Consider the following 21,140-nt stretch of genomic DNA (forward strand, 5'->3'; position numbering starts at 1 on the left):
GACTGAGATGCCCACTCCCAAATTCTCACAAACATCACAAAAATCTAATTAAGGGGGGGGGGGGGGGGGAAGCAGCTCACCAAGCCTTCCTGTTCTGTATGACACAGGAACCCCAGAAAAGCACAGAGAACAAAATCCCACTGCCAGGAAAACCCAAGATACCACACACCCTTTGCTGCCCACACTCGTCCCCGTCACCAACACCCATTTCCATGGCAACAGCCACACATTCTGGGGTGGGGACCTGAGCCTCTTTCCACTGAATGGCCTCAAGACCTGGGCAGGTCTCCTCACTCCCCTAAGGTTGCTTAGGGGGAACATCTCAAGTTTGACCCTCTCGACTTCTCCTGCCGTGAGCCCATCCTGCAGCTGCAGAGTCCTGTCCCAAAACCCCTGTTTGTGGGGGGCGCAGCCCCACAGCCCATCCCACACCCCACTCCTGCCCTTGCCCAGCCATGGAGAAATCCCACTGCCTTCCCCCCATCCCATCCTTCTGCCATGCAGATTTGAGGCCACTCACTTCATGACAGAAGTGCCCCAACGACTCCCGGTGGGACAAACACGCCCCTGCTCCGGGGGGTGACAATCTCCTCCATCCTCCACTGGCCATGCCTGCGCCCTCCCCACGTGCTCCCGTGTGCTCTCCCTTATTAACAATGACCTTTCCACCGTGCTCACCGCTGATTCCCCAGTCCCAAATATCTTTTAAATGGGTTTCAGGAGCTGATGCGCGCTCCGTTAAAAGGCCACCCCGCCGCACCCACCCCGCCCCGCGCCCTCCCGCCCCGCAGCCTCCCCATCCCCGCGCAGTGCCACCCGCACACTCTCACACTCTCACACTAATATTTTAATTAATGACAACCACCTTTTTTTTTTTCCCCTCCCCTCATAAGCACTTTAATGTGTGTTTGCAGCCCGGCTGATCCCCACAGCCATGGAAATATTAGGTTGACGGATGTGGTCTGTCGCCAGTGCTCCCTCAACGGGTCTGCCTGTCAGCTCGCCGATGATGACATTAACACGGGAAGAAAGTGATGACAAATGCCCGTTATCAGGGAACGAGGCCTGTGACAAATCGCACGGCGCCTCGCGAGCAGCCCCATTACGCTGTAATAAAAAAAGATGGATGGCTCAGCGCACCGGGGCCCCGCGCTAATGCGATTTCGCCTGGTCTCTCCGGGTTCTAATTAAGGCAGAAAACGGAGAATGAACAGGAGTCCCTGGTGCCCGACTCCCACCTAGTCTCCCCCCCTCAAACACCCCACGGTGATGGGCACTCGCCTTCAGGGACGATGTCCCCCAGCTGCCCCGGTGCCCCGGAGCCTTGGGAGAGGCTTTGGTGGGGATGCAGATGGACGAGAAGTGCAGATGTCTGGGGTGTGCGGGAGGGCTGGGGGGATCCCTCAGCCTGTGCTTGCCCATCTTGCTTCTGCCAGGTGGGCTCAAGGTTCCTCCATCCAGGGCGAAGGGAGGAGGGGGGACACGGCCACCGTCAAATGCGTCACTCGGAGACAAATGTCACCTCCACCATCTGCTGCAGCATGCGAAGTGGCGGGGAGAGCTCTGCGCGGCAGACAGCGGACGGGCGGGACAGTGTCACCCTGGGAAGAGGCCCAGCCGCTGCGGAGCAGGGACACCAGGACTGGCCCCTGGGTCCTGTGGGGACAGAGAGGGGGTGGCCATTGATAGGGCTAAATAGGGGTCCGTGGGATGCTCATGAGAAGCAGCAACTTGCTTAGGACACGAGTGGGAGAAGGCAGCTCTGTGGAGAGATCAGTCCCTCCAGGAATTCTGTGTGTCCTTAGCCACAGAGCACACGGATGGCTGTGCCCTTGGTGGCAAGGACATGAGCACAGCTGCCAGGGAGGTGGGAGCTGGGCCCCTCCAGCACCTGCTGGGGGAAAGGAGGAATGAGCCCCTCCCACGGGTACAGTGGGGTAAACACCCCACAGCCCAGAGGGGTATCCACACTGCGCACACAGGCACTTCACCCCACTGTCCCCACACCTCCCCACTGCAGCCAGGTGTCCCCACAGCCACCCAGCTGCTTGCACATCCTTGGCCCCCTCCCAGCTCCCCAGCAGGCAGGTAGGTCTGGTGTCCCTCTCCACCTCTGCCCACCCAGCATCTCCAGCTCCCTTGGCTGTTTTCACTGAGAGAAGGAGATGTGCAAGTGACAGCTCATTCCCCATCCTCTCCCCAGAGATCTGGAGAGCACTCACACATGTGAGTCAGAGCTGTGGGCTGTGGAGACACCCAACAGCACCTCCAGTCCAGCTCCTGAGAGAGAAGCAGTGGCACTGCCACCAGGGCCCTTCTGTGTGGCCAGATCTCTGATTTCACCATGCAGACCTGCAGAGGGGCCACTCTGATGGAGTTATTCCATCTTTTCTATATGCAGGGAAGGTCTGGGCAGCCTCCAGCCCTCACCAGACCTGATGAGGGTGGTGCAAGGGGATGCAGCCCCTCACACACTCTACACCCCACAGGACAGCACAGAGCACCATCTCCTGCTGCAGGAGATCCACATGCAGATCCAGCAGGTGTTATTTACCTCATGCCAGGCAGTCTGTAAGCTCAGATTCTCAATTTCTTTGGCTTTGTGGCACACATCTTAATAATTCCAAGCAGGACACAGCAAGGCATGGGGATCAAGTGGCAGAGGGACCTGCCAGGGGATGTCACTGTCCTTGGGTGATGGAGAAGGAAGCTTGGACACAGGCTACTCCCTGCCTGGGAACCACATTGTGCTGCTCTGAGCATGCTTTTGAAAGTACTTTTCCTTTTCAAAGGAGAGCTGGGTTTCTTCAGGAAGGATCCCTGAATGATTCCTGTCATGTCCTGGGGGATTTATTGGTCATTTCAGTAAGTTTTTCAAGGTTCACACTTATTTACAGCTCCCCGTGCTCCTTTTACCTGCCCAGGCCTTCAAAGAAGATTTGACAAACTTGAAATATTGCTGAGCAAACTGATCCCAAATGGCAACCATTTTCAGTAGGAGCATCCCAGCTCTGTCGTAAAAGCTGCTAATCTGAAGCCAGACACACCTATCTGTTGCTCATCAACTTTTTTATCTCAGATCTAATTCTAGACCTATTCGGTGTAAGAGCTAATCAAAGTCTTCCAACAGCTTATTCCGGATGAAGTTCAGCCTCTGGTGCTGTCTAGCAGCATAGATTTAACCTAGTCTCCTGAATCCAGCAGCAAAAATAAATGCAGAGGCCATGGAAATGATTTTAAACAAATCACCTTTGCTGAGAGCCAGCTGGGAATGCACCAAGTTCCTGTTTTTGCAGCAGGTTCAACCAGAGGACTTGCCTCCCCAGCTGGGAAGAGTTTTGGATGCTGCACCTGGACCTGTCAGTGGCCAGTGCTCAAGGGTGATGCTTAAGCATTGGCCTCAAGCTGCTGCTGCCTGAACCCAGCTTAGCCAAGAAGGACCCTAAAAAATATAAGAAGTCACCCCCATAACGTTGCAAAACCAACCTGCAATGGGGTCATGTGGAGGACTCGACAAACTTGTCAGGGAGGGGTTGTTTCAAAGGATGGGAGCTCTCTTGCAGCCTTGCAAAGCTTATAATACTCCTTGGCTGAGATACAGGAGCAGAAATGTGTGTTACCATTTGGAAAGCACTAGTGTCAGTCTGGACAGCAGCACAGCCCTCAGTTTGTGACCAGCAGCAGGAGCCTGGTAGGACAGTGACAGATCCATTGCACCTGTGGGATGGCCAGACAGTGCCAGGAGAGGCTCACAGAGCCCTGCCTGCCTGGCCAGGGGTTGGCAGCCTGCACACCCCAGCCCTGGGCTGTACTGTGCACCAGAAATGAGCCCTGCCCAGCACAGGCAGGCAGGCAGATATTGCTTATCCCTGGGAAAGTCCTAATGCCTTACTCAGGTATGTTTTGCTTCGTTCTCCCCCTTCCCAAGCAGAGAGTAAAGGCAGGGTGTCAGCAAAAATGATGTCCCCTACTGTTGGACAGAGGGGAGCTCAGGGTGTGGCCAGGAGTGGCATGGGTGTCTTTTACAGCACCCCTGAGGGCTCCCCCAGCCCACTGAGACCAGCGAGGCTGGCAGGTCAGGCTGGCATCATCCTAGGATGGGGAGCAGCTGCTTGTGGGTACATGAATATCCAGGTTTACAGCTGTGCTGAGGTCCCACCCCAGCAGTTGGTGCAGGCAGGGATTGAGGTGGCAGCTGATGTAGCTGTCCCCAAAGCTCAGCTCCTGTAGCCTGGCTGCATGCTGGGCTGGTTATCCACTCCAGCTGGGAAAACAAACAGGGCTTATTGCCAGAACACACAGAGAGTATGCTGAGATGGGGCTGAGTGACACAGGGCCCATGTGCACTGGGGGTCTGGGGACTGGAGGTAAACCTGTCACAAGGAGACAGGAGGGGTGTACCCCCCACAGGAGATTTCTGCACCCCAAGGCTCATGGATCAGGCAGAAGGTGAGAGCAACAGACCAAAGGGGACATTTCAGGCCACCAACTGTGGCATTGCCCTCTGCTGTACCTGTGTCAGGTCCTCCTGGTTTCTCACCCCAGTGACTCCTGGGCAGGAGCTGAGCTCAGACACCTGATGCCTCCTTGGCTCTGCTGCTGATGTTCATGAAACCATCAGTCAATGTGGGCCTCAGTTTCTCCCCAACAAGAAGCCACCTCTCCAGGTTTGATGCCATTGATCCACTGTGGTTAAAACAGAAGGAGAGCATGGTCAGAAAGAGAGCTCAGGGGCAGTGGACAGATTGGAGGGGGTAGGCTGGGAGCTACATCTGCTCCACCGCTGCTGTTCACTGCTCTGGGCAGCTGTGCCATTGGAACTGGGATGCTCAGCACCCCCTGGTCTGTGTCCCCCCTCCCTGACCCACACCAGCCACTTCACTTTTGCTGTAGCTCCACTGACCTGCCATTAGTTATGATGCCTGAGCCCAAGCAGGAGGTCAGCACAGGCTGACCCAGACATAAATCAGCTCCCTATGGGCAAGGAGACTTGGGGACAGCAGTCACACCACGTGCTGCAGGACCCTCCCACCTTGGCCCTGGGCTTCCCAGGGATGGAGACCTTACCCCCATCACTTCCAACCAGGCTCCCTGGAGACCTTCCTGTCCTGCCAGCAGGTCCTCAGGGTGATGAGAAGCACTGTGTCACAGGGAGGGGACAAGGGACTGTGCCGCAGGAAGAAGCTACATGGCTCCCCAGAATGAAACAGAGGAGCTGAGAGCCTAAAAGCCCAGACAAGGGGTGGAGGGCCAGGTCAAAACCTCTCCACTACAGAGCTGGGAGCCCGCAAGGGGTGATGTGTCTGAGGAGTGACACCGCGGCGCTGAGGGGACAGTCCGCAGGCTGGGGCACCTCCCGCTGCCCTACTGGGGGAGGATCTGGGTGAAGAGGGGTCTCTCTCCCGCCATGGGGCTCTCTGAGCTGCCCAGCCCAGCCCAGCCCAGCGCAGCCTCCTGCCGCCTGCCCGTGCTGCCATCCCCGGTCCTCCAGCTCCCTCTGCTGCCGGCGAGTACGGCGGCTGCCCGAGCAGCATCTCAGCCACCCTGGATCCCCAGGTCCGCAACCACGTACGACAGGGCAGCTGCACCAGCATCTGCCACACGCCGCCCTGTCCGCTCACCTGGAGAAGGGGTGCGGGCAGAGGATGCTCCCAGCACGCTGCGGGAGACGTGGGACACCCAGCCCCAAGCAGCCCCCAGAGCAGATGGGCAGCCTTGCCAGAGCCAGGGGAACACCCCACGCAGACCCTGGACACCCCACGGAGGGAGAGACCGTGGCAAGATCTCAGCCTCAGTGCTAGACACAAGGGACTCCATGCAGAGACTGCAGCTCCAAAGTGCAGGCATTTACAAACTGGTCCTTTCAGCTTAGGTGATTTCTCTGGGTAGACATGTGTGTTCATGCCATGCACACTGTGAGTGTCAGGAGCTGCTGAGCAGCCAGTCTGTTTCTTTTTAAAACTTGACATAAGCAGGTAAATTATCCCCAAGTAACACATTTACCATGAGAGGAGAAATGTCGGTGCTGCTGCTGCCACCAAAGCAGGAGCTCTTGCCTCCCATTCCCCACGGTGACGGGGAGCCTGAATTATGGCCCTGTTGGAGAGACAGCGGGTTTGTAAATGCCTCTGTTTGTGCTGTTTTCCAGCCCAGACAGAGCCCATTGATCACCAGAACAGGAGTGAAGCCAGAGAAGAGAAGCAGGAGCTGGAATTGCAGAGACACGCAGCCAGAGCCATGCCAGAAGCTGGACACACCCAGGGATGCTCGGATCTGGCCCTCTGTGTCCTTTTGCCTCTGTTGGATCCCTGGTCTGACACAGCCTGCTTCTTTCACCCCTTGAACAAGCTCATTTGCTTGACCAGCAATGGCAAAAGGATTTAAGTCAGGAGTCCATGGCACTACAGCAAAAGGTCCCTATGCCAGCATGGTGCAAGGACAGAGCCTTATGGCACAGATATTTGGTGTGAAACAAGTCTGGTTTGGGGGTGAGGACTGAGCCTTTGCTTGGCCACAACTCATAGCTACTAAATGCTGCCAAGGATCCTCAGGAACTGGGATGTTATTTGCGCCCAGCAAAAAACAGACCCTGCCCAAAGGAAAAACAGCCTCAGGGAATGCAAGGAGGGAAACTGAGGCACAGAGTGCCTGTATGGTATGCAGAGACATCCTGGGTTTGAGCCAGGGCCTCAGTATGAGGGAACCCTTTTACAGCTTCAAGCACTCGCTGCAGCACAGCCAGTGCTGAGATTTAACCTGAGCAACTACAAACTGCTCTAAGTGAATTCCCTCAGGCGAAGGAGGGTCTCTGTGCCCCCTCTCTGACATGGACTAAGCAGCCTGGGGACTCACATTCCCTGCAGCACCTTCCCAGCTGCTCACATCTGCAGTGAGTGAACCATGGAGAGGGCAGGCAGTGGGGTCATGTTGGAGACAGCACCTCCCCAAAATATGTTCCTTGGAGGGGGTGACATGACACTGACACAGCCAGGCACATGAGTGGTGTGATTTAGGCACATGGTTGATGCCCCCATGACAAAGCCACTCACTGGCTCCCTGAGCCCTGCACGGAGTTGGGCCACTTCACACAGAGGTTAGGGATGGCCAAGGGGCTGTGTAGAAACAGGACACTCTGCTCACGAGATCCTACCAGGCAGGCTGTTTCCTATAGCCCAGGCAGGGAAACTGAGGCATGGAGGGCTGCTGAGATTTAGGGAGCAGGGGAAGGTGGCAGTAGGCCTGTCCCAGCTGGACCATCACTGCTGAGCCATAAGGAAAGTCACTTGTCTACCAACCATGAAGCCCCTATGCAGACCACTCCCATGGGACTGGGGTCACAATCCCTTCACCAGATGATCCTGAGAGGGCACTGTCTCCTGGCTTTGCTCCTGCCAACACAGGCCCATGCAGACCACAAGATACTGCCATGGGATCCTCTACAGAACATGGCCCAGCATCCTGCCATGTATCCATGCCATGTTCCCATCAGGGCAGTGCTGCCATCACCCAGCTGAATCTTATTCCAGCCAGAGGAAACAGTGCTGGAAACAGAGACTGTAATACAGAGCATTGACACCAGGACCTGGAGCCTCTCCTTCTGCATTCCTTGCTCCTGTTGCCCACTGGCTGCCGAGGCAGGGCCCTCACTCTGCACCCTCTGGCCCTGAGGATGCTCTGCCCTCCAGGCCTCCTCCAGCCAGGCTTCCTCAGCTGCACCCCAGCAGCCTTTCCCTCACGCTCCGCACCGCACCGACGTCACCCCGGCCATCAATAGCACTTGGTTAATTAATTTGATGGGAACAGCAGGGACCGCACTTTGCATTTAGTGAACTTCTGAGAACTTCCAACCTCATCTTCATAATTGGCCTCATAAATTCGAGGAAAGAGAGAAATCAGCAAAGCCAGAGAGGCGCGGGAGGCAGGAGAGGCCCTGCACGCGGGAGGGCGGGCGAGTGCGTGAGAAGTGACTCTATTTGGTGTCCTTATTTAATTTTATTGCACAGATCCATCTTCGCCCGCCCCCTCCCTGCCTAGCCCTCTCTCTCCCGCTCTCCCTGCTGAGTTCACCTAATCATGATAAATTCATATTCATTTCCCTGCCTGCTCCGACGGGGGGAGCAGCAGCTCCCCTACATTAGCCCAGCCGTGCTGCCATTAGCAAATATTTACTCATGAATAGAAAGTGCCAGAGTTAGAGGCCAAACTACCCTCCCTGCACCCCCTTTCCCCCTCCCATCCCTGCACCAGGACAAGCATGACAGCTAAGAATGGGTGTCCTTCCCACAGGGTAGGGAGCAGAGTGGAATGAAATTCCTAATGCCCAGAGCCTTCTCTTCGTCCAGAATTTTTCTTTCTTTTCAATGAGGGAGGCAGAGAGATGCTTTCTGGGAGGAGAGGAATGCCTGAGACCCCAATCCTGACTCACCTTCAGGGTGCAGGGATGGCAGGCTGCGAGCAAAGGGCTCTGTGGCAGAGGCTGAGGGCCTGTCCCAGCTCCATGACTTTCCACTCAGCCTCTAAGTGCTGCTGCATTTTGTTTTATTTTTAATTTTCAGGATGATCAGACTCACAGCCAGGGAAAGCGGGAGGGGGTGTGCTGGGGAGGGGGGAATAGCTGAAGCCCCTTCCTGGGAAGCAAAAACCAGGCAAGACCTCATTAGAGATGCCTAAAACCATGTTTGCTCACCCTGCCTGCACCTATCCTGGGAATTCAGCACCCACCTCATCCCAGACATTCCGGGATCCCCATCCCTTGTACCTTCTTCCCAAGTGTGGCATCCCATGGTTCTGAAGTGGCTGAAGGTGTGCTGTGATAAGGAGGTGGTCAGGCCCTGCCCTGCTGCAGCGGCAGGGATTAGAGGTCTAAAGAGGTGCATGTGTGGGGCAGCTCTGTCCCCTCTGCCCAGGGCAAGGCTGACTCACAGCAGGCAGCACAGCCCAGCCTCTCACGTTTCTCCCCTTGCACCAGGATGAGGGAGAAGCAGGAGCCTCGAGAATCCAGAAATGTCACCCCTAGCTGCTCTGGACAAGCTCCTTGTCATGCTCCTTCACCTCCTGCCCCTTTCAACCCCCACAGCCACACCCAGAGGAAACAGTCCTTATCCATCCGTGGCCCACTTGGCTGCAGTTAGCCACAGGAGGGCCCTCTGCCCCCTCCAAAGCTCCTGTGCAGGGATTTGTGGAGTGGGAGGGGACAGACAGACATCAGGCTCATTCCCTCACAGAGCAGGGGATTGGTGGAATTTCTGCCCCAGTGGTCTCCACATGACACATCTGTACTAGGGCCACCCTCACTGACATTTCCCAAGGGGTTGGGCACAAAGTCTTGCTCCTGAGGAGCCCTGGCCCCACACATCCCTATGTCCAGCCATTCCCTAAGTAAAAGCAGGACAAACAGCAGGGGCAGGTGCCTGCTGACACCAGGGAAATGGGCCAGCACAGGAAGAGCTCCTGGTCAGCCACAGGAGAAAGTCCCAACAGCCGCAGTGCAGAGAGCAGAAAGATAGAGATACCAAAGGAAAAGTGAAAAGGGATTTATTTATTACACTTCAAATTTCAAAGCACCAAGACATGCCAGAAGACATTCATTTCCTTCAGAAAGGCTGGGCTGACAAATGCCACTGCTGGGATCTGGGCCACCACAGCAAAGCCCCAGCCCTGCTGGTGTCCAGCAGCCACAGAACTGTGCAAAGCCACCTGGTTTGTGCCTGCCCTAGCAGCAAACATGCAGCTTTGTCATTGCACGTGATGGGGCCAGATCCCCCACAAGGGAGCAAGGGTCCTGGCACAGAAATGCCCACCATGGCACCTCTGCCGGGAGCAACCACTGCAATACCCGTAATGGAGACAGAGCACTGAATGTCTCTGGGAAATTGATCTCCACAATATAAGATAGTCGAGGTTTCCTGAGAAATAAAATTCACTCCCAGGGAACTGGTGGGACCAGCCACAGGCACATGCATACACAAACACACACACACACTTTCCCTGATCAAAGACCAGATGACTCCATGGCTTCCACACAAAACACAGGGAAAGCTTAGTTTTGCCCAAATTAGAACTTCACTATCTCCTTGTGTTTCTCTCTGCCTCCATACCTCCTACAGACAGACACACAGCCTTACTGAGTTACATTCTGTGCCATTACATTCAAATCCTTCCTGAGCACAACTCCCCAGGCTACGAGCTCTGTTCCTCTCCTGCACCAAGGGGAAAGGAGCTCTTGGGCCAGACCAGAGCTCTCAGTGAATCTGGAGGATCCTCGGCACACAAGGCTGGGAGCAAGCAGGCACAGCACCTCAGGTCCCTATGTCTCTTTCAAGGCTAACCTGGCACCAGGGAAAGCTGGTGGCAGTCACAACAGCCTGGCCCTGTGGAGTGGGACCCACCAAAGGACATGTCAGCTCAGACAGAACGACACAGCAGCAGCAAAGGTCAACCCCTTGTGACACTTGCAGTAGCAGCTGCCGGCAGCAGCAAGAAGGCAGAAGGCCTGTTCCAGGGCCATGCTAGACCCCTGCTAGTTTCATTCATGGCTCAGGACAGAAATTTTGGAGTGTCAGTGCTCAGACACAGAGGAAGATGCATCCCACTTCCCTTGTTCCCAAACACTGTCAGGGGCTGGATCACAAAGCTCTGCAACCCCATCTTCCAAAGCTGGGGAGAGCAGGGCCAGGGTAGCTGATGGGCAGTGAACCCTTCTGGTAGCCACACCAGAACAGCACTTCCAGTATGGTTCCAGTCCTCAGCCTCTGCTGAGGATGCCACAGAGCTCTGCCAACAGCAGCATCTCACGCTTGCAAGGAGCCCCAGTTTGCTCAGATATGTTACTCAGCCTGCAGGAACACAGAGCAGCTCTGGGGAAAAGAGCAACCTTCAAAACAGCAGCATGGCAGTGAGCCCAGGGTGACAATACAGCGTCACCAGTCCCGTTCCGAGGGCTCCCGGTAAGGCAGCCCCAGCTGAATGAAGACATCTCTCTCAGTGGGAGTGGGCAGAGTATGGCCAGAGGACACCTTGGCACCCCCAGTGCCTCGCACCACGGCCGAGCTGAGCGCGTGCTCCGACAGGCTCATGCCCTTGGTCTTGGCCAGGGCGCGCATGGAGCGGTTGAAGTGAGCCGAGCCCGTGAAGTAGAGCAGGGCACAGGCGAACTCCCGGTACGGCACCACGATGATGTCGAGCCGGCGGTGACGCTGCGCTGGCCCGGGCAGGCGGCACACGCCCAGGTACTTCTTCTGATCACCGTTGTCCTCCTGACTCACCAGGTCGTCTGTAAGGAAGCCTGGGGAGAGAGAACAGGCAAAGAGGAGCTGAATGGTAGAGACTGACACCTCCATGCTGAACTCCCCACTGAACACAGAGCAGCAGAGATGCCTCCTAATGAGCAGCAGAGATGTTTCCTGATGTTCTGTGGGACCCCAGGGATAATATGCTGAGCTGCAGCAATATTCCCTCCTTAGCACTACAACAAACTCAGGTGCAGGGGCAGAAATTTTAAGGACTAATAAGATGTCTCATCCTTGGGAAAAGGGATCATCTATCCTTCAATGAATGCCCTTCATTGCCTCCTCACTTTGGCCATGCCAAGAGCAGCTTCCCCACGCTCTTACCACTCCTGCGGAGGCTGTCGAGCAGCTTGTTGAACACCCCACGGTGAGAGTGCCCATCCGGGTGAGTGACCAGCACATCCACATCTCCACAGGTGGCCTTCCCCCGACGGTAGGAGCCACAGGCCACACACACGAGCCCAGGCTTCAGGGCCAGGGCAGCTTGTCTGACCTTCAAGAAAGAGGGGTGAGAGTCAGACACCAGTCTCTTCATGCCCTTTCCATCAAGGCACCAAAGGATCTTGCGCCTGCCTTGAGGCCTGTCCTGCATCTCCAGGGTCACCACAGATGTGGCAGGCGTGGCACACTGCCCCACCAAGAAGGCTGGCCTGCTGCCAGGGGGTGAGCCAGGGTGGCCTCCAAACACCTAGCTGCAAACACCCAGCACAATGCCACACTATACAGTGATCTACCATCAGCTCTTGGAAGCACTGGGCTGGGACAAGCAGGAAGATGCAGCACTGCTGAAGGGGCAAAGTACTGCACAAGCTTCCATAGGCTTCAGTTTCTGAGACAGCGAGAGGTAAGAGGCTCTTCAGCTGCCCTACAGGCACAAGGCTCACCAGCTCTGCCCAGGAAGTGAATCAGTTCAACAGGTGATGGTGACAGGTTGTTTCAAAAACAGGGATGAGCTCATGAAGTCTCCCCAGCAGGACCCAACACAGCAGAAAATCTGTTAGTACCCCTCGGAGTTCACTCCTGCCAGGAGCTCTGCCTCTGCAGGAGAGCTGGGCTTCCTGGCCCAGAAAAAACACAATAGTCCCAGCATTTTAGATCAAGTGGATGCCAACATGCTGCTGCCAGAAATCAAACACATAATCAGAACGTCCCCTATTACAGTCTTCACCAGGCTGGACCCCAGCTACTATTTTGTGCAGACAGTGATAATTCTGATGGCTTCATTCATTAAATGTTTAAGAAAGGCTCCCAAGTCCCTGGACAGGCCTAAAGTATTCTTCATCTGATTGTGCCAATCACCCTGCTGGCAGCAAATAATGAGGGGCTCAGCAATTCCCAGTGATGAGGCCATCACAGAGGCTGGGGTTCAGCAAGGCAGTGTCTGTGCCCACAGCCCCTTGTCACTCTTGGGGATCATCCTTCATTAGCAAGAGATAAACCCATTAACCTTTGCCCCAAAGGTGCTCCAAGAAGCCACAAGCCTTTCTCATGCGGAGCAAGCCCTCCTCTGGTGTTCTTGCCCCCCTTCTGGCTTTAAATGAAGATTTCTAGAAAACTCCCAGCCCCACCCGAGAGCCTAAAAGCTCCTCAGATCTCACAGTGACAGGCAGCACAGACAGTGACTAATCCCTCATTCTCTCTCCTGGGCCTGGATCAGAGGTGTGTTCGTGTGTATGGAGGGGAGCACAGTAATCCCATCAAGATAACAATAGACCCACTCCCAAGAGCCAGCTCCTCAGCCCAGCCTGCCTGGGAAAGGGACCACTCACCACCAAAAGGGCTAATCTGGCACACAGGACTGACACCCCAGCAGGAGCCTGGCAGGAGGGTATTCTTCGTGGCCAGGCCCTGTGGCCGAGTGACAGGGTCACACTGGCTGCTGCTTCCATGGTGATTGGAGAGCACAGGGGTAGCAATGACAGTGTGTCCCCCAGGCTCTCTGCTCACATTAGGGTACACTGGCTTAGCACCCCATAGCCACAGAGTGCCACAGCATTCTAGAGCAAGCAGCACTTGTTTGCAGCCTGGATCCCCTTTGCCTCCAGCAAGAATATCTACCCTCTGTCCTTTCACTGACAACCACATCATGGGGTGCTCACAGCTTCTGTTGGAGAAGCAGCACCAGGGAGACCTCAGCTGAAAGTGCACATTCCAGATATGAAGAGAGGCAGGAGCTGGGAACCTCCTTATCCCACCATGCCAATGCAGCCTTTTTCAAAGCAGTGCAAAGAACTCACCCCTATGAAATACCCTCCTTGCCAGGCACTCAGACTGAACTTTCTTATGGGGCAATGTAGGTGCCTTGTGTGCCCATGCCCAAAAAGGGTCCCCCAAGCAATGACCCCGCTCAGAGGAGAGGCTGAAGAGCATCTCAAGGGCCAATCTCAAGGGATACAAGGGCCATTTTCACAGTGTGTACCTTCGTGTCATGTCCCAGCAGGTACTGCCCTCTGAGGGCTTGGGGCCAAGCTACTCACAGTCTGCTCTATTTCTGCAGCTTCCTCCCGAGGCATGCGCTCCAGGAAATCTGCGTAGTGCTTCAGCCCCACAGCCTGCTGGCTGGTCAGAGTGGCCTTGGTGCGGATGTCATCCAGTGTCCGGAAACCCTAGTGCAGACCATGTGATGATATTCAAACACCTACCAAGACTTTGCTCTTCACATACTTTCCACCAAGATTTGGGGAGGTTGCATTTAGCCTGTCTCAAGTTCAGACCAAGTCACAGGTTCTGAGGTACCATGTAGCGAACACTTTAGGGCCTAGTTCCTGAAAGAAGGGATTTAGGCAATCCCATTACCCATGCACACTCCTTCTCTGACAGAAGGCTACTGCTCTTAAGGCACAGTGTCCATACAGCCTAAAGGAAAACACATAATGCAGGTAAAGGAACAACTCCCACAAGATCCCAATGAGGGAAAGCCAGCAGCATGAACACAACCATATTTTTAAAACAGTCAAGAATCCAGTCACAAATCAAACACTATAGGAAACCAGACTTCCTTAGCTTGTGCTCAGGAGACAAACTGCTTTTAAATAAGGAACCCATCCAGTGGGCTAGCCTGCTCCTGTTGGCACAATCATTTCAACTTCATTTTTATGACTTCCAGACAAGATGGATGGCTGCCCTGACAGCTACAGGCCAACAGCCAGCAACTGCACCAGGAGCTTTCATGGACAAGATACCCTGGTTCAAGCCTGGCTCTTTGCAATGTCATTGCCATGACTAGTGTCACATGAGCTCAAGGAAGTGATGCTAGAGCAGAGGCAGCATGTCTCCCACTCCTCCCCTCCACATCTTTGTCCTCTACCCACCCTGCCCAATTCACGTCTCAGCCAGGTGCACTCCCTTCTCCCCAGACATACACACAACAGGACCCAGCTTCAAAATTCCTCCCAAAAAGAATAGATTTAAAGCTTACCTGTAGATATTGGCAATTAAAAACTATTTGTGAAAGTAATTCTCCTACACTCAGCAGCAGTCTTCAAACCATAACCTGAGAGCCTCTTGTGTAAGCCATTGAACTTACCTGCTGGTACCACATCTGAGCTGTCTTGACCCCTGCTCCCCAGATGTTGGAAAATAACTCCAGCACAGGCACACTCTCACTGATGTGATCCAGCTTGCGCAGGTGCCCACTCTCCAAGATCTCCAGGATCTTCTCTGCCATCCGCTTCCCAATCCCAGGGATTTTACAAGCTTCCTATAAAGAAACCAGAGCTGTTACTGAAAAAGTAAAGATCGTAGACAAACTGGGGAGCTGCTACTGACTCAGCCTGGTTAGTCATTTGATGAGTGAAGGGTAAGTGGCAGGACTAGTTCTGCCTGATGGTCTTTTCGCTAACCCAGACTTACATCGGCTGATCAACTGAAGTGGAAAACCTCAAGTCTGCAGAATGGGACTGAAACATGAACACATTGAAGCACTGGACTGCCACAGCCCATAAGGCTCAGATTCAGTTAGTTTTATATATTATCTTGAATGGTGGCCAGTTGGTGTTGATGAAGAGGAAGCTGAAAATGTCCCTGGTTTATACCCAAGGAAGGCATTTATCTTGTGAGTGTTCAGATCTGGCCCTAAAAGGCTCAGATTCCACTTTTCTGCCATCCTGAAAACACTGCGTGATCAATAAATCTGAACTTGCACTTGCTATATACGTTCCATCAAATATCTGTCTTCTAGTTCCACCCCCCTGGGGGGGTGTTTTACCTGGTAAGAGGTGACTGGTTTGTGGTAGCTCTTGAGTGCATTGATTGCTTTGGTGTAGCCTAGAGCTCTCCACTTGTCCCCCTGGACAGAGTAAGCCTTTGCCAGCACTTCCAGCTTCTCTGTGATGCATTGGTTGTAATTTTCCTTCTTGGTGTTGGAAGACTGGGCACAGACCCACTTGCTGGGAGGCTGGGCCACTGTGTAAGAGCTGTCACTGATCTCCTCTGATGATTTCACAGGGTACCGGCCAGAAATCAGTGCTTCCAGATCTCCCTGGGTGACACCAGCATCTTCTCCTTCACTGTCTTCATCATCAGAGTATTTCTTTAGGGAGAGATCAGAAAGTAGCCCTGTGAGAATAAGTGCATGCCTCACATATCCCCTTGGCACAGGCTATTTCTGAGACTAGGAAGCCAGAGCACTAACCACCCTCCCTCCTGGGCACACCATGCTCCAATTGTCACTTCCCAAAGTGACTCCTTATATGCACACCACAGCTCCTCACACCTCAAGCTACACACGCACATCTCACACTGCACAGGAGACTATATTGCTGTCCACCTGTGATTCAAGAACGCAGCCCCCTCCTACAGCTAAGGCCCTGAGACCTAACTGAGGTAAGACACTGAGTAAGTGAGCAACTGCTGCCAGCAGCAAGGTATAACAATGCCAAAATCCCTGGCTTGCAGAGATCCTAACTCCCGACTTCCACTGGGAAACCTTTTGCTCATCTGGTGGCAGCATAGACACATCTCTCACATTCAGACTCAGCAACTTCTACCCCATGATGCAGATGACAGGAGATACGCACTGAACTTTGTTTTCAGTTTACAGACACAAAATCTTAACAGAGTAGCAAATTAAAACCCCCTCATTTTCCCCATGGCTATCTGCAAAAGAAAAGGGGGAGGAAGGAATGACACAAAGGACTCCACATTCCTCAGTGACAGAAGAAAGAACCAATGTATGCATTTGCTGATACCCTCAGCATTAGGATGCCTCAGTGTAGACTTAAGAAACAATGAGCTTTTGCTTCAGGTAATGAACAAAAGGGGATAGAAGTAGAAAGCCGCACAGAGGCTTTGTAGACTGCTTTGCTCACTGGGGTCCCCCTCTCCCCTGATGTATAAACACAGGAGTCCACGAAGATCCAAGAGCTTGTGTGTTGTGGAAGTAATTCTGAGTGGTGCAGGGTTGTTTGGGATCAGCCCAGCAATTACATGCAGCACACCATGTTCTGAGTTTCAGCAGAGTGTCAGCCTAAGTGAGAGCCACATCCTTACAAACTCTCGTTCTGCTGGCTGAGGAGGTAGGAGGTCTGGAGACACAATTCCTGCAAGATACAGAGCTGAAGTCTTTCAGCAAAATAGAGGGGATGTGTTTTGTAATTGTGTTTTATAACCCTGAAAACTGGGTCAGATTGAGGATTTGATAGACTAAATCAGTTTAATTTGCTTGAAATGCCACTCCCTTAAGATGCTGTTCTCTCTAACAGCAGCAAAGCCTCAGAGTGCTCAGGTAAGTCACTAAATGCATTTAAGGAGTATGTTATCCATGCACAATGCAAAGAATTGCAGCTGGAGCTGGATGCAATTCCTATCCTTTTGGCCAGCAGTGTCACAGAGGTGACAGCCCTTAAACCCCTGACTCTCTATGCTTTGTCAGCAAAGGACTCTTTACAACCACATGTGCAAAAACCAACAGTAGCAATAGCTGGTTTCTCTCTCAACCTGAGAGGAAGGCAGGCAGCCTGGGGTGACAATCCCGGGTTCACAGAGAGTAACTGGCACTGCTTACAGAGGCTGCCTTGCAGAGAACTACTGCATCTGGACACCAGTCAAAAAGTGGTTGCAACAGTCTGACCGGTATCAGGATTTCCTCACAGGAGTTTATATCCAAAGGCAGAATTCCCAGATCAGTCTCTGTTTAGTATGAAACACTGGCACACTCATCATCTCCTAGAGAAAAAACATCCACTCAAGTTAGGAAAGACTCTGTGCTTAAACAGAAGCTACTTCTAAACTAAGTTTCAGCTTTACTGTTGTAGCTGGGTCTCAAGGAGCTGGTATTTTCTTAATGCATATCCCATTCCTCCCCAAGTCACACAGTCCTAAGCTTGGGACAAGGAATTTAACTGAAATGTCAATAAATGTGGCTTTTGTGCCCTCAGTGAGCTGCCAGGTAGAGAGTAATTGCAGGGGTTTGTGCAACAAAATTTTGGACTTTGCTGGAAAACAGATGCCAGCAATACAAAGCAGCTGCTGGGGATGTTTGAGGTAACTTTGCTACAGATAGATTTGAATGACACCAATGCCCCAGAAGAATTCAGCAAACTTGAGCAAAAAGGAAAGCTAACATCAGGCCAGAGAAGCTGACTCACAGCAGAAGCCACTTATAACCCAACACAGATATTTTAAGAACACCTCCACAATACTTCTGGTAGCCACCTGATCCACTGTACCAACATGTGTCTGAACAGGACGTTTGCCAAGGAGTGGAGAACTGGTCCATATGGCTCAGGCAGGAACATGGGATGACATGTCAGAGACAGCTTCCTGAAAGGGAGATATTCTCAGACAGAGAATATTCCTCAAAAGGACACACACAAATATCACCACAGAGAGCCTTGGCCTGATCAGACCACCAGGACTGCTTTAGCTGGAAATGTTCTGATGGGAACACCAGTTTAAGGGGTGCTGTTTCTATTCTTAACGTCTAAAAAGGACAAAGAAAAGCAGTAACCATGTCCACAACCTGGCAGCACAATTCACTGAAACATCCAAACACTTTCCCTTTGCTGAGAAAATCTCACACTATCCCTGCAGGGATGCTCTTAGCCAGGAAAAGCAGCATGCAGGATCTGTTCACAAGGAGATAGATCTGTGCAGGAAAGCCTCACCTCAGCCAATTGCTTCTGTCCAAGGGTGTCCAAGCCCTGCTGTGAGGAATCTTCCACCTGTGATTTAGCATTCGGTTTCACTGTTTCCTCCTCTGCTAGGGGCTGGATTTTTTCTGTGTCCAGGATCTGTTGCTGCTCTTTCTGGAATTCTCCCTCCTCCAGGTACCTGCCATGGATCAGATACACTACTTAGTACAGGAGAAGAAGGACTTCTCAGCCCTCAGAAGTTTGACCAAGAAATCCTTCTGCATGTTTTGGGATGGACCAAACAATCCATATAAATTGTACTCTTTCAGATCATATATTAATTACTCTGGTTTTAGCTCAACTCCCCAAGGTAGTTACCATCTACCTTGCAGACCCGCAACTTCCACTCCTACATACCTCACTCCTAGACTCTCTCCAGAACTTTGCCAAAATATTTTGATTCTAACCTGTGCCTGCTGCTTCATTCTTTATTTCCTCTTGTGCCTAGCTGGCAATTCTCTCTCTACCTTTCATCTGCAATAAGTAAGAAATGTTATTTAATCCTCAGCATTTTTAAGAGACAGCTTGTTATCGCTAATGGATTAAGAAGAGGTGGCTTTAGCACCTATAGCAAGTGACAGGATTCCTGGTAGTACTTCTGGGCCCTATTCCATGTTTTGCTCCCCCACAGAACTTTGAGTCACGCTCACAGGAGCTGCAAGGAGTTGCAGTCAAAGATTTTGAACAGAGGTCAAATTTTAGTGCTACTCAGTTTAAGACAGAACAGTTGCAGGGAGGAATGGCAGTGTGGCATTTACATACCTGGGAGGGATAAAGACACGATAACCAGCAGTACTCAGCAGCTTCTGGTCTCTAATGCAAGCACTAAGCCAGGATGCCTTCACCAGCTGCAGCCCTGAGCGCAGCTTTGTTAATTTGAGGAGCCGAAAGGCGCGATCACAGTCCATGTCCTCAGCCACAATGACATGGGTCACCTCCAAAGAGAGCTGGCTGTGTACAACACCCCCATTCTGGACAATCTGCTTGTGGAAGATCTCGGCCCTGGTCTGGCCAATGCCAGCTTGCAACACATAGGCGATGACTGGTTTCAGCCACTCTGCTGAGGAAAGCACAGGGACAGGGACACAGTGACACGAAAAAGTGCCCAAATCCAGCAGAGCTACATCTCTCACACAGGACTTGATAGCACCAGCCCTGGCAGGCAGTCTTTGGGGGGCTCCAGCTGAACACACCCATGCAAGCTGGCCATGACCTCTACAGAAAACACACTCAGGGCCAGAAAAGGCCTTTGGAGAACAGTGCTTGAAGTTAACAAGCTGGGTATAAATATCAGATCCTGCATCACAGGGACAAAGGACTTACCCTCGGGTAAGTTCTCTTCCTTCCTCTCTGTTCCTTCCTCTTTTGGGATCTTTGGAGGGACATTTTTCCCCAGGTCATCCTTCACCTTCTTCCTCTTGGGAAAGGCTTTGACAATACCTTGTGGCTCCATAGGCCTGGTGGGAACGTTAGCAGCAATTGCTAAATACAAATAAGAAAGAGCAAGGTTGCTTAGATCTTACCTAGTCACAACAACTCAAGAGTCACCCATGTTTCTCACTGTCTTTGTTACTGTGAAGTTCTTTTGTTGTTGCTGCCTTCCAAAAATGCTCACCCTGAGGGAGGCACCCAGAACCAAGAATTACAGCCCTAGGTCTGAAAAATCAAAGTCAGAAACCACAAAAAAGTCACTTAAGTCAACACTGTTTGAATACCTCAGAAATCTCTACAGCTGAGTTCTTATACAGGAAAGCATTCAACTACATTAACATTTTCGAGCTCCCATCTGCTCAGCCACACATCTCCTGCCAAGGCTGAAATCCAGCCACCTATGAGTTAAAACAGCTGAGTGACACCAAGTGTTTCACGCAGCCACAAGAGGAAAACTCCTAACGTGGCTTCATCTGGAAATAGCAAATTACTAAAGATTAACTGGCCAAGTTCAATATGGGTGTAACTGTAGCTTTACCATTACAAGCCTTGCAAAAAACAAACTTTGGAGCTTTAACTATAAGGAAGCTCAGTTTTCCATTGCCCAAGCAAGCCCTGAATCACTGTATATCCCAACAGCCCCTTCCATGTGGCTGCAGTTGAACCAGCTTGGTTCCCTCTCTGTGCAGCGCTCTGTGTTTCACTTAGAGGTTTCTCGCACACAGAGTTCAGCACAAACCTATTCTACCAAACACAGAAGAGCTGAAATTGTCCCACCTGGCCATGGCTTCCTGCTATGGTCACCTTCCATCTGAGCATTAAACACAATCCTCTGAAGACCAACCCAGAGCTCGACTCAAGTCCTTGTTTCTGCGAGGAAGAGTTAAGCTCCAGGAGAACAAAAACCACGCTAAATTTCCAAAATTCACCTTGGTGAGTTTCAGTTTTCAGGTCGTTTTGACCAAAAAGAGCCCTCTGGAAACAGTAATCCTTTCTATTAGATAAAGAAAAACCCACACCAAAAGCCCGCCAAGGCTCTGGGTACCCAAGTACGTTCCAGGGCTTCGGAAGTGCGATTCTGCAGGTTGTATTTTAACTCCCCTAAACCACAACCCACGCGCCGGGCACCAAACCTGCCTTGCCAGCCTCCTCAGGCCGCGAAGGTCTCAAGGCCACCAAGCCCGGACTGGCAGCACCCACAGCCTCGGGGGCAAGAGCCACCCCCCAGACCTCGCGGCCGTGCCCGGGGCCCGAGGGAAGGCGGGAGCCGAGGGGGGCGCAGGCGGAG

The 21,140-nt window shown here is 52.6% G+C and overlaps 1 protein-coding gene across 6 annotated transcripts; it reads right to left on the reverse strand.

The window, feature by feature from the left end:
* Nucleotides 1-864: 864 nt before the first annotated feature.
* POLL (DNA polymerase lambda) lies at nucleotides 865-21,115 on the reverse strand. 6 transcript variants are annotated; one of them, XR_014853183.1, is made up of 13 exons: nucleotides 20,630-20,966; nucleotides 19,745-19,903; nucleotides 19,184-19,481; nucleotides 18,395-18,560; nucleotides 15,496-15,819; nucleotides 14,815-14,988; nucleotides 13,766-13,894; nucleotides 11,613-11,781; nucleotides 10,329-11,284; nucleotides 6,004-6,096; nucleotides 4,514-4,686; nucleotides 3,487-3,590; nucleotides 865-1,107 (listed from the first exon to the last, which is right to left on the reverse strand). XR_014853183.1 is itself a non-coding variant. In XM_085065002.1 (9 exons), exons 2-9 carry the CDS (start codon nucleotides 19,872-19,874, stop codon nucleotides 10,920-10,922), a joined length of 1,755 nt encoding a protein of 584 aa, XP_084921128.1. In that variant the 5' UTR covers nucleotides 19,875-19,878; nucleotides 20,990-21,115; the 3' UTR covers nucleotides 9,519-10,919. The 6 variants fall into 6 exon arrangements, 4 of the variants coding, with proteins under 4 accessions (XP_084921128.1, XP_084921126.1, XP_084921127.1 ...); XR_014853182.1 differs by lacking the exon at nucleotides 3,487-3,590 and having other exon boundaries at nucleotides 866-1,107; XM_085065002.1 differs by lacking the exons at nucleotides 865-1,107; nucleotides 3,487-3,590; nucleotides 4,514-4,686; nucleotides 6,004-6,096; nucleotides 20,630-20,966 and adding an exon at nucleotides 20,990-21,115 and having other exon boundaries at nucleotides 9,519-11,284; nucleotides 19,745-19,878.
* Nucleotides 21,116-21,140: the final 25 nt, after the last annotated feature.

The sequence above is a fragment of the Lichenostomus cassidix genome, chromosome 6 (genome assembly GCF_008360975.1).
Source record: "Lichenostomus cassidix isolate B80296 chromosome 6, HeHo_3.0, whole genome shotgun sequence".
In the NCBI taxonomy this organism is placed as follows: domain Eukaryota; kingdom Metazoa; phylum Chordata; class Aves; order Passeriformes; family Meliphagidae; genus Lichenostomus; species Lichenostomus cassidix.